A 27,313-nucleotide genomic window follows, 5' to 3' on the forward strand; every position below is an offset into this window, starting at 1 on the left:
TGCCAGAGTCACTGCCCCACAGACTAGTTTTTCTTTTCATTTTTCTCCAGACTCTGAGTAACTTTGGGATTTTCCTGTTGTAGCATCTTCACAACAGTCTCCAGCTCCCACCCAAACTGCAGAAGCACCTGGGCTCCAAACGTCTCAGGACTTACCTACCCTAGACTGGTTGACTCTGCCTTCAGGCAGCTCCCACCACACGTGCTTCTTCCACACAAGCCTGTGTGCATTTTACAGACAGGTGGCTCCCTCTCCCTCATGTGTTGAGGGCTTCCCATAGACACCCTCTTCTTGGGCCACCACTCTCAGCTCATAGCTACATGCTAGCAGCTGCAGCTGTTCTCAGCCAGGCTGTGCACTGCCTGTGTTTTCTGTTCAGACGTGACATGCTTCACATTTCTCTGATATCCTCAGCAGATTTGGTGAGACAACTGGGAATTCCTTTTTTTTTTTTCCTTGGGTTTTTCGAGACAGGGTTTCTCTGTAGCTTTGGAGCCTGTCCTGGAACTAGCTCTTGTAGATCAGGCTGGCCTCGAACTCCCAGAGATCAGCCTGCCTCTGCCTCCCGAGTGCTGGGATTAAAGAGTGCACTACTACCGCCCGGCCACAACTAGGAATTCTTAAAGGGGGGAATTAGTTTAAAAAAGAAAAGAAGGTTTTCCCACAATAAAAAGGGGAAATATTATTATGATGGAGGGAGTTAGGTCTCTTTATGATTACACATGGATGATCTAAAATTGAGACAATTAAGTGAAGGGATAATCAATTTAACTGGGATTGACATAATGTTAATCATCATTTTGATAATCTTTATTGTTGGTTTGATAATTCTTGGGTTATGCTTTAAAAAAATTGGTTGATATGAGTGTCAAGATACAGGCTGTATAAAAACTTATCAAAGCAGATTATAAAGATTCAAATCCAGACAGAGGAATTTAAAAGGGAACCATTGTCAGCATTGCACTTTAAGGTTAGAGAGAAACAAATTAAGATTTTTCAAACAGCCAACTTTAATTTATCCAGTAACCTTACAGGAACAACTGCCAAATGAGAAATATCCCCAAGACTGCAAGAGTTGAATATATTTCTATGAAAATGAATTTAAGAAGATTCAAGGAAGTGATAGTCTCATATGTCATGTATTAACTTTTGTGAAGCAGATGTTAAACTCATGATCAACTTGTAATAGAATTATCCCTAAAGTCTGGAGAGACTCGGTTAGAGAAGTCTTGGAGCCTGGTCCTCAATTACAGTGGAGAACCTGGTGGAAAGATGAGGATAAGGCCATTGAACAGTGAGGTAGGGCTAGAGGTATGGAAATCTCTCAAGACTAACTTCTTCAAGAGGCAGATTATGTTAATGTACAAAGGCAATCTGTATGTGATGACCACACCTTGGCTTTATGCCATACAGCAGCTTTGAATGCTTGGGACAGAATTGGAGAAGTAGGAAAGAAAGTTGAGCCACTCTGCTCCTCTGACTTTCCTGCCTCTACGTCATGTAATTTGTTCATTGTAGCGACACTGAAAACCGCAATGTGTCACATGGTGTACCCTTTTGCCCAAACAGTTTTACCTGTAAATGTTCATTGCAATGAGTCTTTGGCCTTGTTGAAGGCCTTTCTCTGGCTTCTGCTACACCATCAATACTGGGCCTTCACAGAGACTCTCCTCAGATATTCGGTTGTTGCCTAGAGTCATAGAGATCCTGCAACTATGGTTCCACAGGACAGGTCTCTTCACACACTCCAGCAGATCTTAGATGATGTAGACATTGGAGTAGGCCCACTCTGGGCACCACAAGTGAATGGCAAGTGTCAGGGTAGCTTATCAGGACCCACAGACATCAACGTGGCTTCAGGCAGCAGGCCAGACCACAGACATCCTCTTGGTCTTCAGTGGTAACACAGCCACAAACATCAATATGACCTCTGGTCATATCAGGACCACTGACCCACTCATGGCCCTCAGCAGCTGTATGACCCTTGGTCCTCATCATGGCCTTAAGTGGTTATACCTGCCAATTACATCAACACGGCATTCGGGCAGCAAAGAGGAGGATGTCACCAAGTCATCAGTCAGCGGTATAGACAGCTTATATCCACATGGATCTCAGGTTTCAACATGGCCTGAAACCACACTGCAGACCACAGACACTAACAGGACCTCCTGTGGCAACATGGACTACGGTGCTCCTTCTAGGCAATCTGATTCAGAGAGCAAACCTTTCCTTACCTTGGGCCTCAGCTATTGCCCGGAGCCCGGTCGATTCCACGAAGGGGCAGTTTTTTCTGGGGTTGAGTCTGTGTCTGCTTAAGCTCCAGGCTGCTGCAGACCACCCTGTAGATCCTACTGGGCAACAACAGCATGTCGACTTTAGCACCCCCCCCCTCTTTTTTTTTTTTTTTTTGGTTTTTCGAGACAGGGTTTCTCTGTAGCTTTGGAGCCTGTCCTGGAACTAGCTCTTGTAGACCAGGCTGGCCTCGAACTCCCAGAGATCCGCCTGCCTCTGCCTCCCGAGTGCTGGGATTATAGCCCCCTCTCTCATATGTCACATCTCCAGTTCTGCGTCTCTCCTTAGGTTCGTTGTAGTGGCGTCTGCTGCCCTGAGCCCTGTAGCAGGGATAGGCTGGGTGATTCTGCTGCTGCCCCCATTCCAGGAATTTTGAAGTAAACAAGTGTGGTAGCTTGATTGTAATTGGCCCCCATAATCTCATAGGGAGTGGCAATAGTTGAAGGTGTGGCTTGTTGAAGTAGGTGTGGCCTTGTTGGAGGAAGTGTGTCACTATGTCGGCTGGATTTAAGGTCTCCTAAACTCAAGCTATGCCTAAGTCAGGCTATTACCCATTGCCTGCAGGTCAAGATATTAAGACTCTTAGCTCCTTCTCCAGCACCCTGTCTGCCTACACACCACCATGTCACACCACAATGATAAAAGACTAAACCACTGAAAATGTAAGCGACTCCAATTAAATGTTCTTCCTTTAAATGAGTTGCCATGGTCATGGTATCTCTTCACAGCAATAGAAGCCCTAACTAAGACAACAAATATTAGCTTTAGAAGCAGCAAAAATGACAATTATTTCTCATTCTTCCAGTGGTTCTCAACCTTCCTAATGCTGTGACCCCTTAATACAGTTCCTCATGTTGTAATGACCCCCAACGATAAAATTATTTTGTTGCTACTTTATAACTGCAGTTTTGCTACTGTTATGAATCATAATGTAAATGTCATGTGCAGGATAGCTGATATGTGACCCACAGGTTGAGAACTGCCACACTTGAGGCTGAGGTGACATTCCACTCGCTACTTGGGGGGATTTTTTTCTATTCTTCAGATTGTGCCATCGGCTTATGGAAGAAGACTCTACCAGCATCTCTAGACAGTAAGTCTCTGTAAAGGATTTTTAATTCTGCCAAGCTTAAAGACTCTGGGACAAAGATTTGCCTGTATACAAATAAGTATCGAAAACATGTCTGTCTTCAAGTTTGAGTTCAAATGAAAATTCTATGTAGGTTGGCGTGAACATCAACATATTCTTTTACTATGTGACCTTGCTAAGGCTCTTATTTCTAAATTCAATAGATGTCAGCCATGCCTGTCATCTTGGTGTATATGTGTGAAAACACTCACCATTGAATCTTAGCCTTTGGGGGATATTAAACAAAGATAACTTCTGTGAGTAAGGAGGGTAGAAACTTGGTGAGTAGAGATACAGCCATTTTCTGAGAATATTGTGGTGGAGTTTGGGGGGGCATCTCAGAAAGTACTAAGTCATTTTAACTACTTGCTGGCCTGGAAATCTATGTTTTTCTCTTTTATACAGAAGGACATTTAACCTTAACAGAAAGGCTCTTTATTTATTATTTTTCGGGGGTCTTTTGAAGAGCCATTACTACTGTGGTTGGAGAGATGTCTCAGTGGCTAAGAGCACTTGTGACTTTTGCAGAGACCCAGGTTCAGTTCCCAGAACAGATACAGCATCTCCCAAGCAGTGTGTGATTCCAATGCCAGGGCATCTGATGCTCTCCGTGGGCATTGCACCTGTGTGATGTACAAAAATACATGTAGGCAATACACCGATACTCATGTAATAAAAAAAACAAATTATTAGGAAAAAGATAAGATCCTTAAATATTATGCTGGGTGTGTTGGCTCATGCCTGTTACCTCAGCATTTAGTAGGTTGAGGCAAGAAGAGTGCCATGAATTTGAGCCCAATCTGGGCTACATTAGTGTATTTCAGATAACCCTGGGCTACCCAATAAGATACTGCAACAAAGCAAAGTAAAAACAACAACAACAAAAAAACCCTCAAACAATCAAACAAACAAAACTTAAAAACTATTAGTACTAAAAAAGTAAAGAAATTATTTTAGAATATGTTCATATCAAATATTAGCCTTTCCTGTCTGTAGGCTCTACATTCACTGATTGAACAAACCTTAGAACATATTTAAAGAACTGTATTTGTATTGAGCATGTGCACACTCCTCTGTAGCAGGAGGGACTGCTTGTGGGGGTTTCTGTCTTGCCCAGTTCCCACAGCCGGTAAGGCCCAAAGAAGATCACACAGAGGACTATATTAATGATAAACTGATTGGCCCATTAGCTCAGGCTTCTTATTAGCTCAAGTAGCTCATATTAACCCATTATTCTTATGTATGTTAGCCACATGGCTCAGTACCTCTTTCAGTGGGGCAGGTCACATCCTGCTTCTTTGGTGGTCTGGGCAGGACTGCAGAGGAATGGGTTTCCTCCTTGCCAGCATTCTCCTGTTCTCATTGCCCCACCTTTACTTCCTGTCTGGTGTCCCACCTATACTTCCTGCCTGGCCAATCAGCATTTATTTAAAACATGATTGACAGAATACAGACAATTCTCCCATACCACTCCCCGCTTGTCATTATTCCTTAAACAATACAGTCTAGCAATTACCCAGTGTCCCCTGGGTAATTATGTTAGGTTGGTAAGTAGTCTAGAGATGGTTTAAAGTAGAAGAGAGAGGCTTTGGAGAGATGACTCATTTGTTAGGAGCACTTGCTATTATTCCAGAGGACCTGAGTCCAGTTCTCATCACTCACACTGGGCAGCTCATAAGCTCCTGTAACTCTACCTTTAAAACCTCTTTTGACATCTTAGGACACGAACACATTATATGTGCAACACAGACACACATACACATAAAATTAGCTAAAATTAAATCTTTAAAGGATAAAGTAGAATGGAGAATGAGTATAGATTTTTATGCAAATGATCTGACATTTTACGTGAGATTTGAACATCGTTGGAGTTTGGTATCCATGGGGTTCCTGGAACCAATCCCCAGTGGATATCAAAGAATATGTAGGCATGGTGACTAAATGCAGTCATGATTATATCCTGCTTGTTTTAGTCCATTTGAACCACTATAACAAAATATTTTATATTGGATAATTTTCAAATAGAAATTATTTCTGCAGTTCTGCAAGACCAAGGTGAGAGCAAGTTGGATAGTTTGTAAGTCCTTGTCTCTGTTTCCAGGATAGTGTCTTCTTGCTGCATGTGGTTGAAGGTAAAAAGGGCCAACCTGGCACCTGCAAGCCCTTTTGTAAAGGGTCCAATCCTGTTCATGAGGGTGGAGCTCCCCCATATTAATTATCCTCTAATGGCCTCAGTTCTTAGTGACATTACATTAGGATTATGTTTTAACATTTTTGGAGGGGTAGAAACACTTAAACCATAGTACTGATTCTTAAAACACGCACATGTGGTGTGTGTGTGTGTGAATGTGGGTCTGTGCAGGGAGGTCAGAGGGCACTTTCTAGTGAGTGTTGGTCCTCACCCTTGACCTTGCTTAAGACAAAGTCTTTTTGTCTCATCAAATAAGCTAACTGTCTCAAGAGCATCAGAGAGTTGCCTATTACAACTTTCCTCTCTCAGAGCAAGAACTGGGATTACAGGGGTGCGCTACTAGCTTTGACTTTGTGTGAGGTCTATGGATCTGAACGCAGGTCCTCAGGCCTGTTCTTCACCCACTGAACCACCTCCCCAGGCCCACAACCCTGACTGTTTTTTAATCAAAGAACTATAATCTTTTATCATTTCCTTTTTTCCCTCCTCCTCCTCCTTCTTCTCCTCTTCCTTTTCGGTTTGTTGTAATAAGAATTGAATTTATGCATGCTAGGCAGGTGCTCTACGACTGAGTTATATCTCTTTTAAAATTATTTTGTAATATAGTATCTCTAAGTTATCCAGGTTGGCATTGACCCACCTCTGTAACTCAGGCATGCCTTGAACTTGAGGTCCTTCTGCCTCAGCCTCCCAAGTAACTGAGGTTATAGCCTTGCCTGAAAATTTTCAAAATAAAAAGATGAAGGAAAACAATTCCAGCTCAAGCTCCTAGCAAACACAACACAACAAAACACAACACCCTTAGGCTTCTGTTTTGGTAGTAACCCAGGGAAAGGTAGTAACTGTAAAATGAGAAGCAGGATTATGGCTTATTCATTTTGGTGAAGATGTTTGGCATAATGCCCAAAGGGGAGTGTACATATTATTCTCTTACAGCTAAGATTTAAAACAGAGAGCGCTTACAAGGGAAGGCTACTGTGTTTGGTTATGACTTGTCTCCGTCAGACTGAAGCTTTAATCACAACATCGTGGGAGCTCATACTATGTCATCCTCATTAATTCCCAACCAGAGCTTCGAGTCAGCAAGCGAAGTCTGCAGGATGTGCGCACACGGCTCGTTCCTGGGCAGTCCAGATCCATGTTACCAGGGATATCTGACACCCTTTGCCCGTTTGTTGCCGATGTCTCTGGCTTTTACACACCAAAAGACAGCCCAAGCTTAGAGCAACATATACTCAAGGGTAGGTTTTCCCAGATGGTGACTGGCACCTGAAACGTGAGACTGGATTAAGAACTACGCTGAGAACTATGTGGAGACACTGTAGTGGAAAAAAAAAAAGTAGTGCCAGTGGATAGCCCTTTCCTGTCCCTAATGAATGGGTGTATTATCCCCCCACCCACACGCGCGTGTGTCTGTATGCCCAGGTGATATCTTCATAAAACAACGTGCAAATGGAGTTCAAGTCTTTTGGAAAGAGCACCCGGCGCTGTCTCTCATGTATTGAAGAGGTGGGGGCTGGAGGGGGGCGGATTTCTTATGTGTTTGGGGAAGCAATGAGGAAACCCAAGGGAAACAATTCTGTGTGGTGCATGAACCCATTCCCATGAATTTAAAGGAGATTTTGATCAGAGCCACCCTTCTCCCTTTAGCTAAGCAGAATCCCCCAAGGGGCTTTATTGTCCCCAATGATCCCCTGTCCTTGGAAATTTTTGTTCCTCACCTCTGAGTAGAATTCAACTGTTCTCTGGCTGAGCAGTTTTCCCTCTGTCCCCTCAGGTCACACTGTGTCAGCCCAGACCGCGACTGAGGGATGCCTAAGGGCTTGCCAACTCAGGCAAACTTTGTTACCAGAGATGATTGAGGTTTTGGGGTTTCCCCAGCCCTCCCACGCCAGGCCACTCAGCGTCAAAGAGTGCAGCAGGCAACTCTACTCTGAGCTGCAGGGACCGGGCAGAGGACCCAATGCACCCTGAATGCTGCCTCTGTCAGCCTGGGCGAGAGCGAGTGCAGGGCGGGTTTTTCCGCCAGATACCTTGTTTTCCTGCGGCAGAAACCGGAGGCGGGCGGGCTCCTTCCACCAGACCTAACTGGCCCGCAGCAGCAGCGATAGCCATGGAAGTTGCTGTGGCGCAGAGCGAGAGCCAATCACTCGGCACTGCTTTTTTTGTGGATGTGTTTTCCCTGCCTAAGTCACTTCTTTCTTCTTCCTTTGGGTAAGTGGAATCAGTCTGCAAATAACCAACCAACGGGCAAGAATTGACTTTGTTGGAAGCTGGAAGCGGGAGGGGGGGGAGAAGAAGGGGGTGTGTGGGGAGGTAGGAGGAGGGGAGGCACACAAGGGGTTAATGTGCTAAGTAGGTTGAGGGGGGTGGTCTTGCACTACAGTTTCGGAAGAACTGCATTTAATTTCACATGCATTGAATGGAGGACATTTGAATTTCTTTTTGTTCCACACCCTCCTCCATAAACTCATCTTTGAACCCATCCTGAAGGGAGAATGAGAGTGGGGAAGAGGGAATGACCCAGAGGTGAGAGGGCAGTGAAAAGTAAGAGGGAAGGAATCCAGTGATTCAGTAGAGAGATATTCCTCCAAGCCAGTGACCAGAGCAAGACTTTAACCCAACCAGGAGCTAAACACTCAGTCTGTTTCCCCAAGTCTTCCAGCCTCCCCATAACTGTCCTGATGCTCTTGGGGTGGGGAGGTCCTTCATTACTTCAAAATCACTTCTAAAGAAGACCTGCAACTTTGTACCCACGGGATGCTCTGTGTTTGTTGATTGGCTGAACAGTAATGCATCAGAAGATAGCAGTTTGTTCCACGAAATGGTACTTTGGGCAGTGATAGGATTCCTTCATGTTGTCTTCTGACTACAAGGAGAGCCCATTCATTCTACAGAGGAGAGGAGGTTGGAGTGTTGGGTAGTCCAATATTAGAATCATCATTACTCAAAAGAACCATCTGGTCAGAGTCATGGTCCTGGGCCCCAAGGTTTTGGTATAGAAACTATGGGTGTTTGGGTCAAGTACCCTTGTGGTTTGATTTCCCCTCTGTGACCTTGGGAGCATCTCTTTATCCCCCTGAGCAGAAGTCTCTCCTCTGTAAAAAGAGGCCAGGGAAGGCATCCTCAGAGAGATGGAGGAACAGATGAGAGAAGGTGAAGCTGCATTAAATAAACTGCTTTGCCCCCTCACCTGGGAGGGATCTGGAGAGCAGGTGTATTTCTGTTGATTCCTCACTGATTTCCAGGGGATGCAGGGAGGAGAGGACACAGTGAGGCTTGGAAGTGCTTGGAAGCCTCCACTCTGGGGGCTTGGGAAAGGAATTCCTATCCACACCAGAGTCTCTGAGGCTCACAACTGGGGGATACAGACAATGAATTTGCCTTCTTTTCATGCCTTGTTCGTCCTCACAATCCAAGGTGGGCGAGTGTGGAAACAGCCCAGAGGAGGCAGCCCTGATGCGCCTGGGGAATCCATCCAAAGGGCTGAGGAGGCAGAGCAGCACTTCACCATGGTGCCAGCTTTCCTCGAACCTGGTCTGCAGAGAATTCAAGCTCCAGTTTGGGCTGTTCGTGAAGTCAGTGACAAAGCACTTCCCAGCCAGTGCCCCTGTGGATCTCCATAGAGTTTGCTTTTGGACTTAAAGACCAGTGTGTGTGTGTGTGTGTGTGTGTGGTGTGTGTGTGTGTGTGTGTGGTGTGGGGGGATGATAAGATGACCTGAACCTCAATGAGCCTCAAGGCTGTCGTATGGTTTTAGGACCACAGTTGGCAGACTTGGGAATAGGGCAGTTATCACTTTCTCTTCCATGTGTTAAGGCAATTGTAATCAACCCGACTTTCTGTGAAGGAAAGGTTCACTTCAGTCTTACTTTTTGCCAGGTGGTCAGCACCGGGCAGAGTAATGGTACACAGAAGGGCTTCAGTATGTGTATTCTGCATCAACAGTGACTTTAGCAACCTTGCAGACCAGGGTATACAAGGATACTGAGTTGAACTTCCTATCGAACACCAGTGTGCAATTCGGACCTTTCTTTAGCAAACATTTTTTTTAAAGCACCTATTATGTGCAAGACTCTCTTGCTAGGCATCTCAGGGGACTTGTAAGCAGAATTCATGTTGATACTTGGGTGACTCTTTCAAGATCACCCTAGCACCTTTAGCCTTTTCTGGACACCTCGATTTTGTCATAAACCCAGTGGGGGTGAGGCGTTGCCCTAACTCTCTGAGAACATGGCTAAGGTCTTCCTGCACCCACCGTTGGTGCTGTTTCTCAAGGGTTCCCTGGGCCACCTCCTTAGCTTCTCAGAGTCGCTAAGCCTTAGCAACTCGACTTTCCCCAGGGACTCAGTGCCTCTCCCCAACCCGTCTCCCTAGCCTCCAAGCATGAGCCCCAGTCTGGCTACAGGTAGCTGGGGAAGGGACCAAGCTGTGTCTGGGGAACTAGGTGCAGTGAGATAGCAGCAGATGCAAAGCAGTCCCAGAACAAAAGGCTCATGGCTGGTACTGGCCTCCTCAACTCAGTAGCGCAGTGGGGACATGGGTTCGGGACTCAGGCGAGAGAACCTCGCTGGGGAGCAGGGAGTAGAGTACCAAAAATGAACTGACAGAAGAGAGAGAGCAGGTTCCCGGGGTGGGAGCGGTGAAAGGAGGTCACCCTCCCAGGCCGAGGTCTGCGGTGGGGCCGCGGCGGGCCCTTTCCTCCGCCTCCTGCAGAGCCTTCCAGGCAGCCAAGCGTGTCTCCGGCTGCAACTCCACCGAGCACGCTGTGGCCGCGCCAGTAAGTAGCAGCCTAGCAGCCGCGCCCTCTGCTCGCTATCGCTGCGCAGCCCGGGGAGGACAGGTCTGCCACCGCCCAGCGTCCAGACCCGGGTGTCCGGATCCACACGCTTCCCGCTTTCTCCCGCAGTGGCTCGGCACCTGCAGCGTGCCACGGGGAGGGTCGCCTTGGCCGCTAGCTCCCCCAGGCGCCGCGCCACCCTTCCGTCCAATGGCTTTCAGCGGGTGGGGAGTGGGGGGCGTCGCCCGGGGGCGAGGAGCCGTGGCTGGGGTGGGGCGAGTGCTCTGTGATCAGCCGAGCGAGGCTGACGTGCCCGCCCGAGCGCGCGGCCGGGTGTGTGCGCGCCTGTATGTGTGTGTATGTGTGTAGTGTGCGTGTGTGTGTGTGTAAGCGAGAGAGGGGGTACGAACACGCCTTTGGGGACCCGAGGGACTCTGCGGTGGGATTCTCTTCGGCGTCGGCCCCCGTGGCTGCTCAGCTTTGGGTCTTCCTACCGCTTCTGCAGTAGCGACCCCGCTCTTTCATCCTTTCGGAACCACCCTCAGCATCCGATCTTACTTTTTCTTTCACCCACGAGGGCAGCAGCTGGCCACCTCCGTAACCGGTGCAAACACCCAAGCCAGTGCTCAGTGCTTTCCTCAGCTAGTATTTTCCCGCTTGTCTTTCTTTGGGGCTCCCCACGAGCCACTCCAATGTTCCTCCATCCTAACAAATTATTCTGTTGGTCTGTTTAACTGAAGAGTTGTAAATCTTGAAGACTTTATTATTATTATTTTGATTCTTTTTATTTCATCCCCCTGTGGGCAACGGAGCAATGAAATTTCCAATCGAGACGCCAAGAAAGCAGGTGAACTGGGATCCTAAAGGTTGGTATTGCCTACTTCGGGCTACCCTGGCTCTCCTCCACCTGCAGGTCCCTCACTGGCAGGCGTGGATGAGCTTGCTCCCGGCAGCCCGCGTCCTGAGGCTGGGAAATGCGCCTGCCAACTGCAGCGTGGGTGGGAGGAGGGCGGAGGCAGCGTGGGTTCGGAGCCCAGATCGCGCCTGTCACATAATCGTTGTCCCTCTAGGACGGTTTCACAATCTATTTAAAGATATACCAAGCTGGCTGTTTGTTTTGAAATTTCACCGAGTGTTGGTATTTGCTTTTGACTTTGTGAGTGTCCCTGTGTGTGTGTGTCCTTTGTTTCTGGTGATCTTTGTCTCTCTGGCAGATGGGTGGAGTGCCTCTCACCGGACCTGGAACTGCACCACAGGGCCCCGGGTGTCCTCAAGGGGACGGGTTTCTTGGCAGCATCTGAGGCTGCAATCTGCAGTAGCTGTCCCTGAGGTGGCACTTCTCTCGTAGGGCATGTAGAATAATGGAGCCCACGGGGCCTGCGGAGTCTTTGCTCGGTCTTATTCCTAATCCTGCTGGCTAGTTTGGCTCAGGTTGTAGAAAGAGTGTAGGGAGTGTCTTTTCTCCACAATGGTGGGTCTGGGAAGGGCTCACGGAGTGACTACAGTGTACCCACTCACACAATGGCTTGGTACACTTTTAGGAAAGTGGGGTCACTTTCCCTTCCTGTAAAAGGATTAAGACAGGTGTGCAACTGCACCACACCCCTGACCTTGACTACTGCTTCTGATGTTAATGTACAGATAGTATTACAGCTTTTAGTGACCTGTAAGGGAACAGGAGAAGTTGAAACCGTATGTCCAGTCACCCCTTAGCTCACACACAGGCAGTCAGTGCTTGAATGGGTCTTGAAGTTAAAATTTTGTGTGTTTAAATTTCTTTTTTTTTTAAAAAAATATGTTTTTATTTAGGCTTTGACAATTTCATACAATGCATTTTGATCATATCTAATTCCCGCTCAATCCCTCTGTTTAAATTTCGTTATGCCTACGTTCCTTCTTTTCCCCAAACTGGAACCGGAGAAGCAAGTTTTTTTGTGGACTGTGTGTGTCTTATGAGCCGACTGGCTTGCAAGCGAGTGAAGAGACCTTGCCCTTCATTTTGCAAACACCCTCAGTGCAGCCCCAGCCTTCTCTTTGGGCTCCAAATCTCTGGAAATAAGTGCCATTTGGCTTTTATTTTTAATTCTTGCAGGTCATATTGATTTGTCAAATACATACTTCCCACCAGGTTCAGTCCTGGTCCTGGGAATATAGTCAGAACAGGACAGAAATATGTATCTTCTTGGAATTTACAGTGTGAGTGTCAGGTCAAAATTAGTGGCTACAGGGAGGAGTAGCCTGTTGTGTGGATACCGTGAGGCTTTTAGAAAGTCTGATAGGAAAGACTGAAGCTAGGTGTGGTGGTTCATGCCTGTAATGCCAGCTGAGTCAGGATTTCCACGAGTTCGAATCTAACATGGGGTTATATTGAGAGTTCCAGGTCAACCTGGGCTTCTAGCCTGTCTGAAACAAAGCAAAGCAGACTGACAAAGGCCAAGGCCGAGGGAGGGGATGCTCAGGAGGGTTTTGTGAGACAATGTGCTGGCCTGACACCTAGAGTGGTAGTTAGCTGGCCAGTGAGAAGGGGATCTGCCTTCTATGGGGGAACTGCAGGGCAAAGGTCGCAGAGCAAATGGACCGTGTGCATTTGATGAGCTGGAAGTGGTGTCCCATGCCCAGAGGAGAGAGAAAGCAAGGAGCAGGTGCTGTGAGCAGGTGTGTGGTTAGGGGAATCTACAGACTCTGGTGGTGGTGGTGGTGGTGACAGAATCAGGTTTGGGATCGAGATAGAGGGGTCTTTATTTTAAGCCTTGAAAAGTTTTAGCTGGAGCCATGTGATCTGAACTAAGTTTCAAAACCACTGCCATGTAATGGGACTATGGGGACCAGATACAGTGGTGCACTAACCAAGGCGGTGGCTGTGGGGATGGAGAGATGAGGGACCATTCACTGGGCTGACCTAAAGTCCACAGGATTTGTGAAAGAAGCACCCAGGTGGGACTTCTGAAGGACTGGGAGGTGGTGGTGGCAGGCCTGGTGTGGAGAAAGGAGTACGCCCACTCCAGCGTGAGACGTCCCCAGGGGGCAGGCAGTTGACTGGGAGGGGTAGGTAGCTTCTGGAATTCTGGTAGAAGGAGCATTGAGGGGCTATCTTTCTGATGCTGGCTTTGGCTTTGAAAACTTATTTCTATAATAGCCTCTTGTGTCCCAGTGACAAGTGCTTCTCACAAATTCCCTGTATTTCACAGTCTGATACGGGGAAGAAAAGCACAGGAGTAGCTTCTACAGTTACCCGGCTGCTAAAAATAAATACCTCAATAAAAACAACAGCATCTTATGAGCCAGCCCAGCAAGCCAGGTGCTTCACGTTCATGATTTCATTCAGTTATCCCCACACTTCTCTTTTTTAATTAAAAATTTAGTTATCGTATGAGGAATGGGCTTCCTGATGATATCTTTCTTCGTATATGTCACTATACTTGGCTTATATTCATATCCTGCATCCCAGCTATCCACCCCCAGCCCTCCTCCCTCTCTATCACTGGTCACTCCTTCTGGTTTGCTTTCATTATTTAAAAATGTCTCTATTTTGTCTTATGTGTATGGCTGTTTTGCCGGTGTGTATCTGTGTTCTACATGCACCAGTGTCCATGGAGGCCGGTAGGATAGGTGTCAGATCCTTCTTGGAGCTGGAACAACAGATGATTATCCAGTTGCCATGTGAGTGCCAGGAACTAAACCCAGGTCCTCGTCTCCAGGCTCCATTTTTCCAGCTCTTATTTGACGGTATGTTGCTGCCCTATTTGGCCTTTGCTTGTCGCCAGGATACTGTGAAGCTGCCTTCGCCTGAATGAATCCGGTCCACACCTCTGATTTCTGAAGGTGCAGGTGACTAGAGTCTGGCTATGAGGCGGGAGAGTGGGTGTGTCTTAGAGTTAAGTGCCAGGTACAGATGAAATACTTTACATATTAGTTTCCTTCATGTTCACATACGTCTTAGAAGGAGAGTATTATCCCGCTTTTAAAAATGAGGGGACCGAGGAAGAGAGAGGCCAAGCAACTTGCTCAGAGTTGCATGGCTAGTAGGTGGTGGGACTGGACTAGAATCTGGGCTCTTTAAGGATTCTTCTAGCCTGTGTATCATGACCAACTGGGACATTAAACTCTTGCCTGGTGAGTCTTCCATCAGTCAGGGACTGGAAAAACTCATTGGAAGGAGGGGAAAAAAGGAAGAAAGAGAATGAAGAGGTAGAGGAACTAGAAGAGGGACGGTATGCATTCAGAGTCACCAGAATCACTTAGTGGTGTTTTCCTGCCTAGCTGGGTTTTGCTTGCTGTTAAAGTATGTTAAAGGCTTTTAAGCCCCAGAAGCATCAACATAGGATGTTCGCATGGCTTAAGGCAAGTGGATCAATATAGTGTAGAAACCTCAAGCTTTGGGGGTGGAAAAGAATTAGGTTCTGGAGGCAGTTGTAGCATTTAGTAGCCGTGTGACTTCAGGCTATTCATTTAACTTTTCTAGGCCCTACTTTCTTCCCACACAGAGAACAGTCATTGACATGACTTTGTCTTTCTCTCTAGCTTTTCTCATCACACTACCCTCCAATTTCTGATGGTTGAGTAATTGGGCAGTGGCTTATCCTTCTCCTCTTCTCCATTTCCTCCTTCTTTTCTGTAAAGGAGCAGATTGTTTTTGTCCCAGGGCCTTTGCATCTGTACTAGAGCTGCTTGTGGTGAATAGTCAGTCACATGCCTGGCTCCTTGCTCCCATTCGACTCCCAGGTCACAGATTACCTCCTTTGAAAGGGCTTTCTTGCCTATTTGTAGAACACAGTTCCCTGTCTCTGCCAGGTTCTATAATACGTCATCTGCTTCGGGGTCTTTCTGGCATGCTCTTTAGAGCCATCTTGCTTCCTTATACATCACATGGGATGCTAGCTTTCTTCACTAGCGTGCGTGCCTCACCAGGGTTCTTCCACATCTTGTTCATTCTTGTACTCCAGTGCCACAGGAAGGACCTGGCAAACCTTAGTCACTCATGAACCCGTTATTTAATGGATGATGAATTGGATGGATAGACAGAGATAGGAATGGGTGAAAGAGGGAGGAGAGCTAGGTAGAGGGAGAGATGGATAGATGGATAGATTGATGTTTGCACTGATGACAAACAGATGGATGGGAAGGGCTGGAGGGGACCCAAGACTCTGTGCATTATGAAATTCTAGATGCCTTTAAGTTGCAAACCGCAAAATACAAATAAGGCTAGAAGAAGACTATCTTCGATAACATGACCCAGAACCGACACCCACATTCCCTTTCCTTTCCATTTCTCAAGCTTGTAGCATGCTGCCTTCCTTTCCCCCTTTTTCCAGGAACTGAAAGACTATATGGTAGTGATGCCAGATGGGCATGTCCAGCCAGACAAAGACCTGGTCAGTATTCAGTTAATAATGGGGCTGTGGCTGTTTTCAGGCCCTTTAATACACCCGAGAAATGGGTAAAACCTCAGAACAGGAGCTGGATTCTTTAAAAAGCCGCACTTTCCATGTAGAGTTCCAGAAAGTCCTTCTTCACCTCTGGTGTCACACTTTTCAGTTTACAGAACACTTTTAACAAATGATGTCATTTATTCTTCAAGCAACTATTTTTTGCAGATATTAGAGTTCAGTCTTACTGCTGGGAAAGACAGGATGTTAGAAAAAGGATAAACAGCTTATTTGGGGCCTCCAAACTTCAAGTAGGCAGAGCAGAGGTGGACCTAAGCCGACGTTGGCCTCTACCAGAGCAGTTTCCCAGATACCTTTCTTCCCTCCAGGGTCATATCAGTTCCAAGGTCATCCCCCCCGCCCCCCCCCCCCCCCCGCTTCCTACTCAACATTAGACTGACAAATCTCTTTGAGAGAGGGCTAGGACTCCAGCACCTGCATCGACTGACAGACATGTTACCCCATGAGTCAGCGTGTTGAATGCAGTTGGTCTGTAGAAGCCTACCTTCCATCCTGCCTAAGAGAAGATATCAGTCTGTGGTTGGGAACTATATAGAGTCTGCGAGGTCCCATGAGTGCTGTCTTCATTAGCATGTTTCCAAACACACATTCGCGCAGTTTAGTTTTTCTGGAAAGGGAATCATCTTTTTCTGATTTAATATCCAACTTTCAGAAGATCAGCATTCCAAATGCAATTAATAATGAGCCCAAATCACCATAATTAGCTCGGAAAGTACAGCAGGATGGTGTTTCAGAGATTTTCTGGATTGAGATTTGGTTCAAGCTTCCTTTACAGCATAGTTGGTTCTTTCTTTGTGGAATAAAGACAGGGCATGTGGACCTTTGCCGTTCATCTCATTTCTAACAAATCTGTGCGCACACAGAGAGAGAGAGAGAGAGAGAGAGAGAGAGAGAGAGAGAGAGAGAGAAAGAGAGAGAGAGGAAGAGAGAGGGGGAGAGACATACAGAGAGAGAGAGAGAGGGAGAGAGAGGGGGAGAGACACAGAGAGAGAGGGGGGAGAGACAAAGGGGGGAGAGACACAGAGAGAGAGGGGTGAGAGACACAGAGAGACAGAGATAGAGAGACAGAGAGGGAGAGAGATGGGGGAGAGACACAGAGAGACAGGGGGAGATATACACACACACACACACACACACACAGAGAGAGAGAGAGAGAGAGAGAGAGAGAGAGAGAGAGAGAGAGAGAGAGGAGAGACAGAGAGAGACAGAGAGAGACTGTTGAATGATAGAGCGGGAAGAAGTCGTCTGACCACAGCCAGTTTAGAGGCTTCAGTTTAGTCCTTTGAAGAGAGCAGAAACATGAATAAAAATGATGGTCTCTTTGCAGATTTTGTTAAGAAGGGTACTTACTTCGTGGTGGCTCACACAGAGTTAAATCTGCTTAGGGATCATCCACAGGCTTGATTGTGGAACCCAAACGTGGCATTGAGAGTAAGGTCACTATGTTGATTTACATCCACCTGGCTCCTTCTCTTCTGGACTCTGATTCTTTGGGTCTTCCTTAGCAGCTTAGTGTTGTCTGTGAGACAAGTCACTGTCACCCAGAATAAGGAAAGCAGAGACTTCATATTTACTCTGCAGAACATGATTTATGGACAAAACGTGAGATTTCTGTTTATTCTTCCAAGTGTCTGGAACCGAGGGCCATGGAGTGACAGTGAAGTCCGACTTTCTCAACTTTACATGAGGCTGGAGAAGTGTGAGGACCCCAGCCTGGACAAAGAATGAGTGACCATGAAGGGAATGCCCTTCCTTTGCCATTTCCAGCCCTAGAGAGGTGAGGGAGGAGTGGGCATTAATAGTTGTAAGCATAGAATTACGGACATTAATGGCTGTAAGGATTGAAATAGGGGTTTTGGGTGTAAATTTGGCCTTCTTGCTTCTGTGTGAGTCAATAGGGTTTGTTGCTACCACATACAAGCAGCCGTCACTGGCAACTTGTCCTTCCTCCCTTCTTTCTTCCTTCCTCTGTCCTCATCCTGTTCTTACAGAGTTGATCTCAGTTGCTATTGCCTCTACATAATATTCTCACTTCCTCCCTTACTCAATTAGCCAATGTAGAGAGTTTTAGTTATTAAATGGATAGTAGAAGACACAGTGAGATTATTTTTCAGGTGAAAGAGAACTTTGAGTTCACGGAGGCCTTGGAAGATAAGCTTAAAGTGCCAGTTCTCGTAATTATGACCTAGAAGCCAGAAACAAGTACACCACACGGAAAATAAGCTTCTTATATAGATAAGTAGACTAGAGGTCTCCTGAACTACAACAAAATATTCCAGTAGGATAGATATAAATATTGTAATTTAACCTGTGTGTGTTGTTCATGTGACACTGGGTGTGAATGCGTGTGGAGGTTAGGGGATATTACCCAGGTCTTCCTTCCTTCCTTCCTTCCTTCCTTCCTTCCTTCCTTCCTTCCTTCCTTCCTTCCTTCCTTCCTTCCTTCTTCCTTCCTTCCTTTTTCCTTCCTTGCTTGCTTCCCTCCTACCTTCCTTATTCTATCTATCTATCTATCTATCTATCTATCTATCTATCTATCTATCTATGTTCCATCCATCCATCCATCCATATATCCATATATCCATATATCCATCCATCTACTTACCTACCTATCAATTTATCTTCTTACTTTTTTGGAGACAGGGTCTCTCAGTAAATGGAAGTCATTTGGGCCAGACTGGCTGGTCAGGAGCTTCAGGGATCTTTGCAGTCCTAGTTCTGGGGTTACAGATGTGTGTTGTTGTTTTTACATAGATGTTGGGGGTCCAAACTCAGTACAGTGAGAAACTAGTTCGCTGAACCCCATAACTTACCCATTTTAATGTGATATGAGCCTGGTGGGCCAAACAGGGGTGTTGGGTGTCACTTTTGATACTTGACAATTGAAAACTCACCAACTTGGTCATGTGAGAAAAGAAGTTAGGTAAATTTTTAAATAAATGACAAGAAGAAAAGATTAAAGAGAAAACGTTCCTGCCTATTAGTTTATTTCCCTTCTTTGCCAATTGGAGATGCTTTATTTTTTTACCCGTCTTAACCACAGACCAACCTGAGCCATATCCTAAATCTACTAGTTGAGATTGTTGCTTTAGGCTAAAGCATTCATCTCTCACTGTAGAGTTTGAGATGTATGAAAAGAACTTAGGTCAGAATGGCTTGAGAAGAGATTAAATTAACATTATAATCATTTACTTTAGGCTCAAGGTAAGAAGTCTCCTTGTGCATCATGGCAGCTGGGGGTGGAAGGATTGGATTGGAGTTTCAGGGCTGTCTCTGTTGCTGCACCTACAAAAAAGAAAAGAGAATGGAGTTGTTGATCAGTTGAGTCCCTTTGGTTTTAATTTGAACTGCATTGCTTAGTAGTAACTGACTGGAGGAGATTTCTTCATTTTGACTTAGTCTCTTTGCCTGTAAGATGGATAAAGCACAGCCAACACATCCTTGGTTTATTAGGCAGATGACATAAAATGAGACGATGCATCCAGGCACTGCATAGATGATGGATGCCCTAAGCTGGTGTGAAGGCTCCGACTCTCAGCTTCCTGAGATTCATCTGGATCACTCTCCAGGTTCCCAGGAAAGGTGAAAGGTGATCCATGACAGAGACACCCCTCTTGGGAGTCTCCTGGGGTCGTAATACTCTTAGTTCAGTTTTATGAAGCTATTCTGATTTTTTTTTTTTTTTTTTTTTTGGTTTTTCGAGACAGGGTTTCTCTGTGGTTTTGGAGCCTGTCTTGGAACTAGCTCTTGTAGACCAGGCTGGTCTTGAACTCACAGAGATCCGCCTGCCTCTGCCTCCCAAGTGCTGGGATTAAAGGCGTGCACTACCACGACCCGGCCTCTGATTTTTTCAAAAAAAAAAAAAAAGATCAGAGAAGGAACATCGTTTTCAATCACAATGTTTGATTTTGAACTCTCTTGCTCTACTGACTTTATTGGCGGAATGTCTTAGTCTATTTTGGTTGCTGTATTAACACCAGACCGGTGTGTGGATTTTGAAAAGTCACCTAACCCTTTGAGCCTTAGTTGTGTCCCTCCCCCCACCCCACGATAAAACACATCTCCACATCTTACAATAACACTTTGTAGCTATTGAGTTGATCAATTGAGATAAATGTAACTATGATTTACAAACTTTTTTTTTATTTTTTATTTTTCCGGAGTTACAGCCTTTTTCAACAAATGCTCTGAAGGAAAAAGGAAAGCCAGAGTCAGGCCTGTCTGGGGATGTACCTAGAGGCAGAGCACTTGTCTGGTATACCTAGTATATAAAAGGCCCCAAGTTCAATCCCAAACACTGAAAACAAAACAAAACAAAACAAAATTAGTCTAATTACTAAAACCAAAAAACAATGACAACAGCAGCAACAACCTGAACAACAGGTTATCATGAAATGGTTTGGCAGAATGGTGCTTGTCTAGTCCCTCTGGGAGAGTCCTCATAGGCCCTGAGTAGTTCACTGTATCATTGACCACCAAACAATCCCAATGTTTAACAGGCCTGGTGTGTGTGAGGGCCTGGGTTTCATTGCCACAACTATTTAAAAAGGAAGTATCTATTGAGCTATTTATATGAGAACCATGACGATGCTCTGTCAACGATTATCCAAAATGAGGAAGGCTATATAATACACTCTTTTTTAACTCACTGGGAAAGCTAGAGATTGATTGGGAAAACTCAAATTTCCCCATTTTGAAGATTCTTCAATAAGCTCCCCTCTTTTATATATTTAGTGGCTGAAAGCTCAGTCTTTGGCTATATGTGATGGCTTATATCTGTAGGCCCAGCACTTGGGAGGATGAGGCAGGACACTTTGAGTTCTGGGCTAGACTGAGCTACATAGTGAGATCTAGCCTCAAAACAAGCAAGCAACCACAACAACAATAACAAAAAACCCAGAAAACCCAAACAAACCCCACTGAATAAAGCCAGAAAAAGCAGGGTGGTCTCTGGTCTAAGCAATCCAAATGTTAGGGTCTGGGGTGTTCATGTCAATAGTGACACCATCTGAACCGTGTGACTGAAACATGATTTGGTAGCTCCCTAAGACGTCAGGGACAGAGTGCCTGGCTGACAGTGACACGCTGGTGGAGGAGGACTGTTGGCACTCCCTGTCATATTTCCAGTCTGCTTTCTTTTGACAAACTGTTGCATCTTCTCTGACATCTTGAATAAAAGGTTTCCTGGAAGGAGGCTGCATCAGGGCTCCCATACGTCCCCCCATCACACACCTGGTTCCTTCCTCATGTGATTTATATTTTGAGGGAGGTCTGGCCCTTCTGTGTTCTGCACAGACAGAGTGAGCATGGTGTCTTTCAGTGCCACTGTGGACTTGAGCAGGACCAAGAACTAGAGACGGTGGAGTACATCATTCCTCACACCAAGTGACAAGCAAAGGGTCAAAGGCGGGGGGAGAGGGGCTTCTGTGAGGCTGCCTGAAGCCCCAGTCCTGTATTGGAGCCAGCTCTTATGTTGTCTGTAACCATGGTAACTAAGGGCTGAAGGAATCTCAGGATGCCCATATGTCACTGTAACATCTCACCGCTCCCAGTCTGTTATTTTCTTTCTGTTCTTTTAACCTGAAAACTCCCTCTGCCCTCATAGGATGGAGTCTTCCTTGGTACTTTAACATTAAAGTGTATTTATTTATTTGTTATATATGCATGTGTATATATTATATTTTGTGTGTGTATTATATATACACATACACACACACACAGAGAGAGAGAGAGAGAGAGAGAGAGAGAGAGAGAGAGAGAGAGAGAGAGAGAGAGAGAGGGACAGTTTGTAGGACTAGGTTCTTTCCTTAGACATGAGTATGAGTTTTGGAGATCAAAGTCAGGTAGTCAGACTTGGTAGTAAGCCCTGTTACTCACTGAGCCATCTTCTTGTCCCATTGGTGCTTGTGTACGCGTGTGTCTGCGTGCGTGCACGTGTGTGTGTGTGTGTGTGTGTGCTTGCACCTGTGTACAGGTGTGATTGCTTTCTCATATAGACACATTTGGAGCCTAGAGATTAGATTAGGGGTATCTTCTTCCGTAGTCCCTGCCCCTGTTTTTGGAGGTATGGTCTCTCACTGCACCTGGAGCTCAATGATTTGAATGGATGGCCTTCGTCCCCTGGGATCTACCTGTTGTGACACCCAGTGCTGGGCTTACAGTGTGGCATCACACTGGTTTTGTAAGCGGCACTGCTGTTTTCATGCTAGCGCAGGAAGCACTGAACTCTCTCAGCCACTCCCTGAGCCTGCTGCTTTTAACTTTCTGTTAAGTGTACACCCCTGGAGGCCCCATTTTCTTTTCTCCTTTTAATTTTGTGTGTATGGATATTTTACCTGCACACTGCTGCCCGAATGCGCGGGTGCCTGTGGAGGCAAGAAGACGGTGGATTTCCTGAAACTGTTGTTACGTATGAGTTACCATGTAGATGCTGAGAATTGAACCTGGAAGGTTCTGGAAGCCCCGTTTCCAGCTCCTGGATCCACGGTGGCTTTGTTATGACCTCGGCCTGTGCTCCATACGCACGACGCACTCAGCATTTCTGTTTCTCCCGTGAAAAGTTTCATGAGGCTGGGTGTGCCCATGCTGCAGGTGTGATTCCAACTGCTCCCGATAGCAGTGGCTCTCGCCCTGTGACATTGACAATGCTGCTTTGCTGGCAGCCAGGTGAGATGCTGAGAGCTTTGGATGTGTTCCCCAGGGAGAGAGAAAGCCAATGTGGCTGGGATACATTCAAACTCTGCTTTTTTTTTGTCAGGAGATTTTGATGTGTGCTATGGTGACTTCAGCGTGGTGACATCAATGGTGGTCACATTATGACCAGCGTAGCAGGTGATAGATGGGGTGCTTGTTTATTTATTAAGGATGACAGGATCTCCAGGAATAGTGTGACACAGGAAGATGATGCTAATGGATTATTTTAAAGGTTATTTAAACCACTTGCAAACTGCACAATAGATTTAGCAAATGTTTATTATGGATAGCTGTTATGTGACCAGAATAGTGCCGGGCACTCGACCTGACTGAGACATTTGGGTCTCCTTATAGGACTCATGGGAGCTGAAAAACATACAATTGGAGGGAAAAAATACTTTTCATGACATCTTTGGTTATGCAAACCAATTATGTCAAGGGGAGGTGCACTGGGGAGCGATGGCTGTTGCATATTCAATTTCTTACTTGAAAGAATCTTTTCTCTGGCTTTGTCACTCAGCTCTTGATTCTATGGTAATTTATGCATTTGGAGTGAACAAATCAATAACTGGGAAGCTATGGTGTGTCCATATTCTCCTAACTTCAAATGATTCATGGAGGCATGCAGCTGTCGGTCCAACATAACAGGCCTAATAAAGACTGCCAGCCTCCCCTCCATGCCGGCTGTTGCTTTGTTTCTGGTGTGACCAGAGGTATTGTAACATTGTGGTATTTTGCCTTTGACTATAATGGGACCCCCTCCCTGCTTGTCCTGTCCTTGTGGCCTCAGCTCAGAAGTCCTCCTCTGAGCCTGAATTAATGAGAGACTATGACGCATTGATTCCTTTCTCTGGCAGGGTGAGAATACAGCCTCTATAGGCACATGAATGCCAGATTATCAGGCAAGAAGTTCCGTATTCAGCCCCAGTTATAAAGAGAGGCAGAACAGACAGCCACGGGGGGCTGGATTTGGGGAGCTCTGTAAGTTCTTGTCCGGTTGCACACTTACCACTGTTTCCCATGGCTGTCAGGATGCCTTTGGTTGGTATTCATCCATCTGGGGATTCTGAACACTTCTCGAGTGAGCTGAAACAGAAATGGGGTTGGGTACTGGATACAGACATGTGGAAAAGTCCTGAGTCTGGGCACCCAGAGAAGTCAGAGTCTGGCCATCGAGACAAGTGTTTAGTCAAGTAATTTCTTTTTTTTTTTTAAATATTTATTTATTTATTTATTTATTATGCATACAATATTCTGTCTGTGTGTATGCCTGCAGGCCAGAAGAGGGCATCAGACCTCATTACAGATGGTTGAGAGCCACCATGTGGTTGCTGGGAATTGAACTCAGGACCTTTGGAAGAGGAGGCAATGCTCTTAACCACTGAGCCATCTCTCCAGCCCTAGTCAAGTAATTTCAATGCACCATGAGGAATTCATTGCTAGAGATGTGGATTAAACCCTGATCCTCAGACCATGCCTGCTTTCTGTCCAACATGAGTTTCTTCTGTTGTATATTCCTGCTGCATAATGTCCTGCCCCTGCGTGTGGAGACAAACAAGCATGGGTTGGACCCTCTGGGACAATAAGCTGAAACAAGTAATTCGTCCTTGCTAAGGGTTGAGTCTCCACCGATCTTTAAAGGCTCATGTCCCCTCCCACTCAGCTGGTAGCACTCTTTTGGGAGGCTGTGGAGCTTGAGGAAGTGGGTCTGCCTGGTGGAAGTAGGTCAGGAAGGGTTGCCGACTTCTGAAGTGCTAGCCTGGCTCCTGATTCTGGTCCTCTTCTGTTTCCTGGTCCGCGGTGATGGGAGGAGCCTCCGACACAGGCTTTCTTCTCTCTGGTTTTTCCTCCCTGATGGGCGGAGATCTCTCTGAAATCGGGAGCCCAGATAAATCTTCCCTCCCACAAGCTGTTTCTGGCAGGTGTTTGGATCACAGTGAATCAAACAGGACCAACTCACCCCTTAAGCTGTTTCTAACAGCCGTTTTTCTCACGTATTTGAAAAAAGTAACTAAGTCAGCAGGTTCCTTGTAAAAATAACCCCACTCTTGATTATAGTTGATGTATGACTGTCACTGCCCACTCAGTGTGATCCAGCACACACTCACCAGGCTCCAACCTAACCCACTCTTGGTTACAGTTGATGTACGATTGGATTGTCATTGTCCGCTCAGTGGGATCCAGCACACACTCACCAGGCTCCAACCTTATAGTCTTACACTCGCCACCTCAGCACTCCCTGACCTCTCCCTTTCCATGGGGAGGGCCTTACTATGTAGCCTTGTCTGTCACTGAGTTTGCCACCGTCCGGCTTCGACCCCTGGAATTACAAGTGTGGACTGCCACATCTGACTATTATTCTGGCATGTTTTTGTCCCTTTGGGGCTTGAATCTTCTTTGCTGTTCCCATGAAAGGTAAAGCGAACTGGGGAATTAGGACACTGAGAGTGACCCTCAAATAATGACTGATTATTTGAAGGAGACCGTATATCAACGCCCCCAGTCTCCCTGCATCGAGTATGTTTTGCACAGGTCCTCGGTTTCCTCACAGTGGTAACTCACTTGATGCTGTACCTTTAATTGGTTTCTTAGCAACCTTCCCATCTGTGGCTCTCTTCTCTAATTCCCTAATGGTGCTTTTTGCACCTCCCAAACAAACTACGCGTTCTTATTGTAGGTTCAGCTTCTTGGGGGAGCTCAGAGGAAGACATATGGTGAGGATCGTTCTCCCCCGTGTCTCTGCCTTACTCAGCAGGCACCAGCTCTGATGGTGGAATGAAGGGAGAGGGTGCAGTAGCCCAGGATACCTAATTTGTCTCTAAGACAAACAGCTTTCAAGGAATATAGCCTATTTCTAAGAAGCCACTCTCTCCCCAACACATATTCTGTGAGTCCTGGTTCTGGAAAATGAGCCACAAGAATGGGATAAGCCGAGGCTCGATGAGACTCATCTGAGCCTCATCAAACCACTTTGTTCCCATAATTCTCCTTCTCCCCAGAGGGAGAAATGAAGTGCAGTTGATTTCTATTATTTACGATAATTATCATGTTCTACAAAGTTGCTACAAATACCGAATTAGCAAATGAAAACCGTTGCCACTGTGGGAAGCACAGGGTTAGGTTCCTGCCAACCTCTGGTCACAACGTTCCCATCAAGTGATTAGGCTAGGCTGTCATCCCATTGAATTCGTACTGTTGGTTCATCTCACATTGAGCTCCTGGCTGCAGCCTTGCCACGTGTGTCTGGGTGAAGCTTTCCCCTGAAGCCCTTCATCACCTTTACCCATTTTCCTAGGTAGCACTTCTGTATATGCTCGGAGATTTCAGGCAGTGAAATCGTAAATGGATCATAAATACCCAGATGCTACACTAGGAAAGCTGAAATGAGAAGGCAGAGCATGCCTTGGCTGATCTTCAGCAGAAGGTATGCCTTGTGGCTGGATGTCTCCCCCGACATTGTTTACCTCATGTCTGCAAATGACCATAAAAGCATCACAAATGTTGATTGTTAAAGGGTCTAGATAAAATTTTCAAATAGAAGAATAGATGAAAATAGAATTTGTGAACAATAACAAGAGACAACTGTCTTTCTTGTCACATTGAGACTTGATTTCAGTTTAATATATTCAAGAGCATGTGTGCTAGGCTCCATGATTGATACTGATATATTAATGAGATGGTCCTTGCCCGTAAGGGTCCATTTGGGAGGTCAGGAGACATCCAATGACATAATGCAGTATAGAGAAACAACTAGAAAAGAGAAACAGCCTTCACAGAGGGCTTGGAGGGATGCATTGGCTAGGTCTTGAAGCTTGCATATTGAATACTCTGCATATCATTGGGAAAGCATAGTCAGAACAACCTTGCTGATGTGATTGACTCTGCCAGGGTCCCTGCCCCAGTGCCCTCTTGGACCCTCTCATTCCTCAATGAGTCAAGTATATCTTTTAAGATCAAACCTCTCCACTTCAACGTTCCCATCCATGTCTAAATGAGCTTCAGTATCACATGCCTTCTTCTCGACCCTCCATCTCCTCTAGCTGTCACTTCATTGCTGGAGAGAGTGGTCTAAGGACGATGCCTTTACTTTTCGCACTTTCTACCGCTTCCCAGGGTCAGTGTTCACAGTGAGGATTTCCTCATCTGTGTGGTCATTTGAGTATGCCTTAAGATACTTAGTGCTTCATTTGGCCAAGACCCTGTTAGAAGTTTCTGATATAACGTGGGCACTGACTGTTAGGAGGAATAGCTTCTCACCAAATAAAGAAGTTCCAAAATTGACTCAGCTGTTTTCTAGGGCCATCAAGAACTTTATGCTTGTTGGCTCATTCGGTTTCCTATTCTGCTTCCTTGCTTCATACCAGCACAGGTCCCGGATGACAGTATAAAGACCCAGGAGCTGCTGAAGCCATTTTACCCTACAGGCAGCGAAGGGAATGAGAAAGTGACAGGCTCTTGCTCTAGCCCTCCCTCCTTGGGTATTTCATTTTCCTTTTTGTTTTTCTTCCCCTCCCCTTTCCCTTTTCTTCCCCTTCTCTTCTCCTTCCCTACTGTGTTAGTCATTGTTCTATTGCTGTGAAGAGAGGCAACTCATTAAAAAAAAAAGCATTTAAATGGGGGATTGCTGAACAGTTTCAGAGACTTAGTCCATTTTCACCATGGTGGTGAGCATGGCAGCAGGCAGGTGTGGTGCTGGAGAAGCAGTGGAGAGCTTCATCCTGATCTGCAGATGAGAGCCTGGGCGCACTCCCAGTGACACACTTCATCCAACAAGGCCACAC

The 27,313-nt window shown here is 46.1% G+C and overlaps 1 protein-coding gene across 2 annotated transcripts in view; it reads left to right on the top strand.

Moving 5' to 3' along the window:
- The first annotated feature begins 10,333 nt into the window (after positions 1–10,333).
- The window catches only part of Kcnk10 (potassium two pore domain channel subfamily K member 10), a 131,128-nt gene continuing 114,148 nt past the window's right edge, over positions 10,334–27,313 (top strand). Inside the window, exon 1 of one of the 2 annotated variants that reach the window (XM_057782469.1) lies at positions 10,334–10,392. In XM_057782469.1, the coding sequence (XP_057638452.1) occupies position 10,392 (1 nt within the window). In that variant the 5' untranslated portion in view covers positions 10,334–10,391. Of the gene's footprint in view, positions 10,393–10,872; positions 11,259–27,313 lie in introns of those variants that run through there. The other variant, XM_057782468.1, reaches the window with a different exon arrangement.

The sequence above is a fragment of the Chionomys nivalis genome, chromosome 10 (genome assembly GCF_950005125.1).
Source record: "Chionomys nivalis chromosome 10, mChiNiv1.1, whole genome shotgun sequence".
NCBI lineage: Eukaryota > Metazoa > Chordata > Mammalia > Rodentia > Cricetidae > Chionomys > Chionomys nivalis.